Source organism: Phaseolus vulgaris, chromosome 1 (genome assembly GCF_051622355.1).
Source record: "Phaseolus vulgaris cultivar YP4 chromosome 1, ASM5162235v1, whole genome shotgun sequence".
In the NCBI taxonomy this organism is placed as follows: domain Eukaryota; kingdom Viridiplantae; phylum Streptophyta; class Magnoliopsida; order Fabales; family Fabaceae; genus Phaseolus; species Phaseolus vulgaris.
Genome location: NC_143498.1, coordinates 34,549,484 through 34,560,113, shown reverse-complemented (window position 1 = coordinate 34,560,113; position 10,630 = coordinate 34,549,484). Strand labels below are relative to the sequence as shown.

Sequence of the window (10,630 nt, the reverse complement as noted above, 5' to 3'; positions counted from 1 at the left end):
AAAACTAATAAAAAAATCTAATTGGTAAAATAATCAAGAATCTAACATGCCTAATAAAAAAAATAAGATTTTTTGCTTTGGCATAGGAGAGCTGCACACATTCAGATACATCTTATAAGAAATTTGATTTCTAAAGATTTAGTAATTGGCTTGCCAAAACCTAAGTGCTTGAAAAAGAAAAAAATGTGAAAATTGTAAAAAAGGAAATTATAAAAGTCTCCTTTAATATGAAAAATATTTTTTCTACTTTAAGACTATTGGAGCTTGTACATATTGATTCATTTGTTCCTTCAAGAATTACGAGTCTTGGTGTTAATTATTATGCCATAGTGATCGTTGATGATTTTTTAAGATATACAAGGAAATTTGTTCTTAGCTACAAAAAGTGATGTACTTAAAGTTTTTAAAAGACTTGCCAAGTTATTGAAAAATGGAAAAGGAAGTAACTAATAAGTATCATAATTCATTAATATTTCATATAAAAAGATAGATACTTATGGATTTTAATTGATAACATAGTTATAATTCAATCCCTAATTTAGGAAATTGAACCCTCTACATATTTTTTATTATAAGATGAATGTGAACAATTTATTCCCAAATTTGTGTTAATTTCAGGATTCTAGGGAGAAATGGAGATAAAAGGGCTAAAAAAGAATATACAAGATGAAAAGAGAGTCCAAGACTCACCCAAGGCTCGCCCAAGCGAGTTCACTCCAGTAAAGTTGGACTTTTTCTCGTCAAACTTGCTTAAGAAAGTAATAACTCACTTAAGCGAGATGTCACTTAGCCTAAGCCTAATTAGGTTAAATAGAAGAAGAGAGCATAACCCTAGACATCAATGGGAGAATAGAGAGAGATAGAAAACCTTAGAGGAGGCAATCATAAAAGAGAAACATCTTGAATCTTCTTTTCTTGTTTCCATGCTTGTAATGAACAACATGAGTGGTTAATTATTCCCTTTGGGATTGGGAGTAATAAGTTCAAACTCTTATGTATTGAGATGATATTGATCTATAATATTTTGTTCTTGATTGATGATTGGTATTGTCATTTTATTTTCAAAGCTTGAACTATTCATGATTTTGATCCTTAGATTTGATTGGATAATGTTTAACATATTTAAATGCTAGGAATATATTTAAAATGTTAATTGCGTTATAACATTTGTTCATAATGATAAGAAATTTTTATAAGTAGGCGAAGAATCGATATGAAGGATTTTTATATGTGCACCAATATCAATCATGATGAAATATTATATATTTTTTGAAAAATACATAACGAGTGAGAAGGATGAACCCCAATCCCAATTTTCCCAACTAAATCATCCAAATCATTTACTTTGTTTTATTTGATTTCTTACAAATTCATCATACACAAAACCTTTCAACAAACTTTTACATATTGTTTTATGTTTAGTGAATATTGTACTTGAGAAATTAACTGTTCCATGTGGGTTTGATATTCGTTCTTAGGAACAATTTATTACTTTTGACATGGTACACTTATCGTAAAATAGTCATCAAGTTTCACTACAAAAAATCGTGTATAATGTGATAGTTATTTTCGTATAAACTGGCGTTTATAACTGCCACAATATACGCGTGTGGCGGTTTTCCAAACCGCCATACAATTAGCTGCCACAAAGTTTAATGTGGCGGTTTTACGCTACCCGCCGCAACACCCGTCACTTTAACACTATGTTTAAAGTGACAGTTTATATATGTAAATAATGTCGGTTATAATTGTCGGAATTTAATTCATTGAAAAAAATTTCAGTATTATAATCAAATTGTAAAAATAATACATCGGTTTCAACTGAGGTAATTTTAATTCTAAATAAATGAAATTTAACCACCATTTTTTTATAATCTGGTTTGCACAATTAAACTAAACATAATATATTTTCATAATAAAAAAATAAAATACTAATAAAATGAAATAATGTATAAAGTTATAAGCATCCATTCATTGCATTGAAAATTAAAACACACATAATAATGTTCAAAAGTTTATAATTGAAAATCAAAACACAAATAATTATGCAAAAGTTGATACATAACTTACAATTAAAACACACATAATTGTTTAAAAGTTGGTACATAATTTAAAATTAAAACACACATTGCTCATCCCTAATCAGTTTTGCTTCCTACACTTGATCCTATTATTACTTGATTAGGTGATGGAGCACCACTTCGAGTATCTGATGCCTGAAATAAATAATTTTAAGTTAATGATTTTGAATGTTTATAATTGTAAAATAAAAGAAAAAAATATATAATTATAAAAGACACTATAATCAATAATGAAACAATAAAAAACATACATATTTGAAGGTCCTGAATAACAAACCAAATTCATAAAAGGGAAAGTAATAAATAACCAAATGAAAAAAAATAAACTACTTAATAATTATCATTGGGGAGCAATATTCAACAACAAAATGAGTGACTTATGAAATAAAGTATCAAAACTCCCTAAGAAATTGTGTCGCATGAGACCTCTGGAAAAATAGTTTACATAAAAAACTAGTATCCAAATCAACAAAATTGGCGCCGTTGTCGCAGAATTATTTTAATTTTAGAGTACAAATTCCTAAATATTGTGAATATTTTATTAATTGTTTATTATGTTTTATTATATTTTATTTTATTTTCATATTTGTGTTAAATTTTGTAATTTTGAATTTTTTTATTTCCTAGTTACTCCTTGTCACTACAAGAAAATAATGAATTATAAACTAGTTTTAGAGACAAAAAATAATTAGTTGCTATAATGACTAAATTAGAGACTATTTTAGAAACTAAAAAAAAAACTTTTGTTTCTAAATTAGTTTCTATTATTGTTAAATAGTTTCTAAATTGGTATCTAATTAATTACCAAGACTTTTGCTACCAAATTTAGAATCTAAACAATTGGTAGTTAAAACCTTGGTAGCTAATTAGATACCAATTTAGAAACTATTTAACAATAATAGAAAATAATTTAGAAACCAAAAATTATTTTAGTCTCTAAAATGGTCTCTAATTTAGTCACTATAGCAACTAATTATTTTTTGTCTCTAAAATTGGTTTCTATTTCATGATTTTCTTGTAATGTGTGCTAATCCTTGAGAGAGTTGTCTTATATGATATTAAGAGGACAAGTTTCTAGATACTAATTCCAATTATAGATTGAAAACATAGCTTGAAAGAACAAGTTAAGAAGAGAAAAGAAAACAAAGAGATATTAAAGAAGAATCCTCAACTACTTCTCCCATTCCCATTGAAATTTTTCATAAAAAAAAACACTATAGCAACCACCACAACCTAGAAGAACACTTGGAGATTATGCTATGCAGCAATGACCAAAGATTTTTTTTCTAATATTGCAATACCTGATACCACTAAGGCCTTGGAGATGAAACCTGCATTTTTCAGTTTGATCAGTACCCATTAATTTACAGAAATGGACGATGAGGATCCATATACACATTTGTTATGTTCTATGAATTGGTGGGAACAATAAGCTTTCAATTAGGTGATATTGAAATTGTTTTTCTATGCTTGTTTCCTTTCTCATTGGCAGGAAAAGCTAAAAAATGGCTTAAATCACATCCAAATCAGAGTTTCATCAATTGGAAAGATGTAGAGGAAATATTTTTACAAAGATTTTTTCCACCATCCCGCTACATCAAAGAAAAGTATAATATTTCTATGTTCAGACAAGGATCAAATGAAGCCTTTTGTGAAACATGAGAGAGATTGAAAGTGATGCTAAGAAAATGCAAAAATCATAGGTTTAAAGACATTGTAAAATTGAGTATCTTTCGTAATGACTTCAAATTTGATACAAAAATGCTACTAGACGCTCCAGTTAGTGGCATAATGATGATTGTTGATATGGAACAGACAATGATTGTTGATATGGAACAGACGATAAAAATTATTGATGCATTGACATCAATATTATAATTAATATTATATTCATTGAAACAGTCAAGGAAATGTTAAACTTTATCTTCATTGTTTCTTACTCATCATATATTAAAATACTCAATGTAGTAGATACAATCTCAATATTAATGTAATAGAAATGGGTATGTTAGTAATAATGAGAAAGAAAAACTGAGTCCAAAGTGTTTTTTATTAATGACAGATTTGTTTTCTTAATAGAAGTAATAGTTTTAAAACGATTTCACATCAACAAGATTACTTATTTAAAACCCCCAATCTATTGCGGATTAAATGGATTATAACACAGCCTAAGTTCACATCTACACATTTTCATTATATGTCATTTTAACTATTGAAATGAATATATTAATTTTATAATAATATTGTAAACTCGCGTGTTTAAATTCGTTATTGATATCACAAATATACTTCAATAAACATTTTTATAAATACTTTAAGTAAAAAAAAACTTTTTATAAGGAAATTTATAAAATCCTTCTTCTATTAATTTATGTAAAAAATAACTTTTATTTCACATATAAATTAACTTTAATTTATTAAAAACTATCTCTCAGTTTTTCTTTTCCTCCCTTCCATATGTCGGAATTCACATTAACTAAGGTGAGAAAAAAAATCCAAATTTACCATAAATATGTCATAATTTCCACGATGTATTTCAATAAATACTGAGTTAATATTATTAGATGCTTGTACACTTTCATGCTCACGTGCATATTTTTTTTTTCAGAATCCCATGTCACGTGGGGCTATCTGTTCAAAGATTTTCTCTTTTATAAAAGGTGTCAAAATTGAATGGGATCATTTTTACAATTAGTTTTCAGTTAAGAATAATTTTTAAATTGACATAATCTATGTTTAAATATTTTTATTCTAAAGATCTGCAGTGTGGTGTGATGTACCCTTTTAGTAGGTGCAGGTTAGGTCTTTTTTTGTCTGCTATCACAGGTTTTTCAAGAGCAGATGGTGTGCATGACTTGAAGGTGTAGTTTTGTTGGTTTTTTGTCAGGTATTCTCAGTTTTGAAGCTCATGTCTATTTAGGATTAGGGAAGCAAACCTGTATTATGCGTATCATGCTATGTTATTATTAGGGAAGAGCGTTGGTTCTTTTATAAGGATTGTGACACTTGAAGAGTTACATAAATTTTATTTATTTTTTGCTGATTAAAAAAAAAAACATACCTAAGTATATTTTTTTTATTTGATGTAAAAATGATCAAAATTACTTCAACATAAAGTTTTTTTTTAATACACATTCCAGCATACAAATGTTTGTCTAAAATCACTTTACCTTGTTTTAGTTCTTACATATATTTCTAAAATATATTTGAATAATGACTTTAAGCTTAAAATATTTATGAAACTCCCTCCCATGCTACATCTCACCATCACGTATATTATAATTGGCCGTAGAACCAATCATGCAGCCAAACCAAACATTTTTTTATTATTGATTTCATGTGACTCCTTTTTCCCTGTTTTCACATATGTCACCATTCACAGTTCCGGATGATGCTTCATTTTCTGCAGTGACAAACATCATCTGAGAGAATCCTCCATACACACAAGAGGTAATGTTTCTCTGTTAACTTAGCCATACAATATTTTCTCTTGTACATGCTGCTCGTTCTATATATAAGGCTTTGACTCTGAGGCTCAGTGTACTAATTGCCGCCGTTCTTTACTTAGTGAGCACCACATATTTTCTGTGCTAGAGATTGCCTTTTTCATTGTTGAAGGGTTAATATGGCGCATTTAAGTTATTTGCTAAGAGGACTTAGTTTTTATGGAGACTGAGTTTTACATATCCTGTTGAATTTATCTTAGTACTTACCATGATCTGGATGGAATGGCTAAAATCTCTATGTTGTTGGTGGGGCTTTGTTTACTACTTAACTGGGCAGGGTTGTTGAGTGTAGATCAAATGAAGTACAAGGACCCTAACCAGCCAATAGATACTCGGGTTGAGGATCTTGTTAGCAGGATGACTCTCGAGGAGAAAATTGGTCAAATGTTACAGGTTGAGCGCAAGCATGCATCTGCTGATTTGGTTAATAAGTATTTCATTGGTAACCACTTTACCTTTTCTTGATTTTTTGTTTTCTCTGTGGTATACTCACTCCATTTTTTTGGTGTTTTGAGTAGGGAGTGTAATGAGTGAGGGAGGGAGTATTCCGGCTCCACAGGCATCTGCTGAAACCTGGGTTGACATGGTGAATGAATTTCAGAAGGGTGCTGTGTCAACCCGGCTTGGAATTCCAATGTTTTATGGTGTTGATGCTGTTCATGGCCACAATACTGTTCACAATGCAACTATTTTTCCTCACAATATTGGTCTTGGAGCTACCAGGTATATTGATACCAGGATAATTGTTCTATTCTTATGTCAATACGTTTATTGTTATAAAAGGTAATTGTAGATATTTTGATTTTGCTGGTTAGGGAGCCTGAACTAGTTAAGAGAATTGGAGCTGCAACTGCCCTTGAAGTTAGAGCAACAGGAATTCAATATGCTTATGCACCCTGTATAGCAGTGAGTAATTACAATCAACTTTTTATGCTCTCAACGTATAGATATCGTTTTGCACAAGCTTATACTCTCTGTAGGTCTGTAGAGATCCAAGATGGGGTCGGTGTTATGAAAGCTACGGTGAAGATACTGAACTAGTTCAAGCTATGACCGAAATCATACCAGGATTGCAAGGGGACATCCCTCATAATTTACCAAAGGGTGTCCCTTTTATCGCTGGAAAGTAAGAATTTTACAAACAAAAAAAACTTAATTTTGGTATGATTACTTGTGAACCTTGGTAGTTGATATTCTTGTTCTTCATCATGTTGAATTGTTTGTTACACGATCCAAAGGAAAAGTCATTCATTTTGTCTTGGATAAATATATGTAAAGCGGATTTACAAATCTTCTCCATGTACTAATGCTGTTCCTGTTCTAACAATGAAGTTCAGCCTTCAGAGAATTAGTTACCATGCTTCAGACCCCTATTCATTTTGTTTCACTCCCTCCGTTTATACCAGTCACTAGGATGAAATAGACCACATGGTCAAAGCAATATGCTGATTTTGGAGTTATTATTTAGTTTCTGAAATACCCATATATTGCTGGACAGAGAAAAGGTTTTAGGTTGTGCAAAGCACTATGTGGGTGACGGTGGAACAATCGACGGGATTAATGAGCACGACACTGTTATAGATAGAGATGGATTAATGAAAATTCACATGCCAGCCTACTTGACCTCGATCAGTAAAGGAGTGGCAACCATTATGGTCTCTTACTCCAGTTGGAATGGTGTAAAAATGCATGCTCACCATGATCTTATTACTGCCTTCCTCAAGAATACTCTCCATTTCAAGGTAAAATAATTTGTTTGTTGAATTAACATTAGCTGAAACCTGTTTACTATGTGCACATTTTTCATATAACCCATTGTCTTTTCTTGGATTACATCAGGGCTTTGTCATTTCAGATTTTGAGGGTATTGATAGGATCACATCTCCACATCGTGCAAACATCACTTATTCAATCGAAGCAGGAGTTTCTGCTGGCATTGACATGGTAGTTTCTTTAGGACAAAAGTATATGATATAACCTTAACTGGTTTCGTTTAATATTGTCACATACTATGCTTGGTTTTGCAGTTCATGTTTCCAAAGCTTTACACAGAATTCATAGATGGTCTATCCATGTTGGTGAAAAATAACCGCATTCCCATGAGTCGAATTGATGATGCGGTGAGAAGAATTTTGTGGGTGAAGTTCATGATGGGTATTTTTGAGAACCCTTTTGCCGATTACAGTTTGGCCAAATATTTAGGAATCCAGGTTAACTATTTTGTTTTCCTCAAGCACTTCCTTTAACATCCCCAAGTTCACAATTAGATATAGGGATCACTATTAATAATCACCTTGTAACTAATGAATGTTTACCAAAATTCTCAACAGGAGCACAGAAATTTGGCTAGAGAAGCTGTGAGGAAATCAATGGTCCTTCTGAAAAATGGTGAATCTGCTGATAAGCCTTTACTACCTCTTCCTAAAAAGGTACCAAAAATACTTGTGGCTGGAAGCCATGCAGATAATCTAGGATACCAGTGTGGTGGCTGGACTATAGGATGGCAAGGGGTCAGTGGGAACAATCTTCTCGAAGGTTAAAATATATGTATTTTGTTTTGTTTTAATTATATCATCACTATCAATTACATAATGCAACTCTTGTTTCTTATTATTCTTGTCAACCTTATATGACCAGGGACTACAATTCTCAAGGCTGTGAAAAACACTGTTGATCCTGAAACCAAAGTGGTCTACAAGGAGAACCCTGATGCAGAATTTGTTAAATCCAATGGATTTTCCTATGCCATTGTTGTACTAGGAGAGCATCCTTATGCTGAAACGCATGGTGACAACATGAACTTGGCTATCCCAGACCCTGGCCCTGAGATCATAAGAAACATCTGTGGAGTAACAAAATGTGTGGTTATCGTAATTTCTGGTCGTCCTTTAGTGATTGAACCATATGTCGGTATAATAGATGCACTAGTTGCTGCATGGCTTCCAGGTAGCGAAGGCCAAGGTGTGGCTGATGTTTTATATGGTGACTATGGTTTCACAGGAAGGCTTCCAAGAACATGGTTCAAATCTGTTGATCAACTTCCAATGAATGTTGGAGATCCTCACTATGATCCCCTCTTCCCATTTGGATTTGGCCTTTCTACCCAGCCAACTAAGGCCTTGTTCTCTGAGTAGTTTTCATTGTATGTACATTTTTTATCTGCATCAGTTTTAATGGTTGTATCTGTTTTGAACCTACATTTTGTTTGGTTTTCTTGGCCCTTAAGCTGATATAACAAATAATCCAAGTATTATTATGTTTTAACCCTTCACTTTAGTTCGAGGAAGCGTAACAATACCATTGTTTGATTGTGCTACCTTAATCTCCAAAAAATATGAGTTTGTCAAGATCTTTGGTCAGAAAGTGTTGATAAGGTGTTGTTTCACCGGTGAGATGCCATGATGATCACTACCTGTAAGAACAACGTCATCAACATATACTACAAGATAGATACACCCAACACTCGAGTGACGATAAAAAACAGAATGTTTTTCATTGCGTGTCATACCAAATTGTTGAACAATTTTGCTAAATTTTTCAAACCAAGACCTCGGAGACTGCTTGAGACCATATAAAGATTTATGGAGATGACATGCCAATTAGGGATGACAATGCGGACTAGCTCGCCCTGCATAGGCCCGCCCCTAGGTCCACAAAATGCAGTTCGAGTTGGTTTGCCCGGCATGGAATATGCAGGTTGATTTTTCTAGTCCGTCCCGCGGGCCAGCCTGCAAAAGAAATACTAATTTTAAAAAAAGTTAATAAAAAATAATTTTTTAAATATAAATTTTGAATAAATTTAATTCTTTTTTTATTTAGATGCATTAGGTAAATAGTCTCATAATATTGTTCTCATGAGACAAGGGTAGTAAGATGTTATTAAAAAATTTAGAATGTGAAATATGAGTCTACATTAATAAAATATGGGGCTGCAGAAAAAAAAAATTTACATTTTTAAATTATGTGGGTTATGCGGGACAACCTGCCCCGCCTCACACTTGACCCACGCAGGTTGCGGTTTATGCGGGTCGGGCCTAAGTGGGTTAGCGGGTTAGAATAGGTAGCCCGCCCCGCGTTTTTCTGAGTGGGCCGCGGGCCGACCCGTACGACCCGCCCCACTTTGTCATCCCTAATACCAATCTAGAAGACTCTCCCTAAGCAACAAAGTCGGACGGTTGCTCCATATAAATTTCTTCCTAGAAATCCCCATTAAGAAAGATACTTTTGGCATCCATTTGATAAAGAGATCATTGTTAAAGAGCAGTCATGACTATGAATAAGCGAATTGAACCCCTCTTTACTACTGGAGAAAAAGTATCACCATAGTCTAAACCAAAAATTTGGGTATAACATTTAGCCACAAGACGAGCTTTGAGACAATCAATAGTACCATAAGGACCAATTTTAATAGCAAAGACCCATCTACAACCAACAACAGATTTCCCAAAAGGAAAAGAAATGAGGTCCCGAGTTCCATTATTCTTAAGCACACTAATTTCATCAAGCATGGCCTAACGCCAACCAAGATGAGCTAAGGCATCAACTATAGACTTTGGAATGGACATGAAAAAATAAACGAAAGACAAGTATAAAAAGGTTGAGATAGTCGATGGTAGCTTAAAGCATTATAATGTGGAGAGGGATTACAGGTAGAACATATACCTTTACAAATGGTAATGGGAATATTAGGTTCAACTATCAGAGCCAGAAGAGACAGGATCTGACACTAGAAGAGAGTCATCATGTGGACGATGGGAAGACTGATGACAATTATAAACTTGAAAAGGTGGTGGAGGAGGAAAATCTTCAGGTACACTAGGCATAACAGGAGGATCAAAGACAACTGGAATATGTACTTGTTCAAATGGAGACACAAGTGGAGAAGATAAAGACTTCAAATAAAAGAAATGAAAGTGGCATCTGCAGAAATGAAATAATGGTTAAGAGAGAGTGAAACATTTATATCCTTTTAGAGATCTTGTAAACCCTAAAAAAACACATTTGTGTGACCTTGCAAATAATTTATCTGGACCAGGAAAAAAA

At 32.7% G+C, this 10,630-nt stretch overlaps 1 protein-coding gene across 3 annotated transcripts; it reads left to right on the top strand.

Annotated features, from left to right (window-relative positions):
- Positions 1–5,347: 5,347 nt before the first annotated feature.
- Positions 5,348–8,851, top strand: LOC137813928 (uncharacterized). Of its 3 annotated transcripts, none has more exons than XM_068616420.2 (10): positions 5,348–5,531; positions 5,865–6,029; positions 6,106–6,310; positions 6,403–6,493; positions 6,568–6,713; positions 7,086–7,329; positions 7,427–7,531; positions 7,615–7,797; positions 7,918–8,122; positions 8,225–8,851. In XM_068616420.2, exons 2-10 carry the CDS (start codon positions 5,885–5,887, stop codon positions 8,719–8,721), a joined length of 1,821 nt encoding a protein of 606 aa, XP_068472521.1. In that variant the 5' UTR covers positions 5,348–5,531; positions 5,865–5,884; the 3' UTR covers positions 8,722–8,851. The 3 variants fall into 3 exon arrangements, with proteins under 3 accessions (XP_068472521.1, XP_068472522.1, XP_068472520.1); XM_068616421.2 differs by having other exon boundaries at positions 5,386–5,531; positions 5,880–6,029; XM_068616419.2 differs by lacking the exon at positions 5,348–5,531 and having other exon boundaries at positions 5,700–6,029.
- The last annotated feature ends 1,779 nt before the right edge of the window (positions 8,852–10,630 follow it).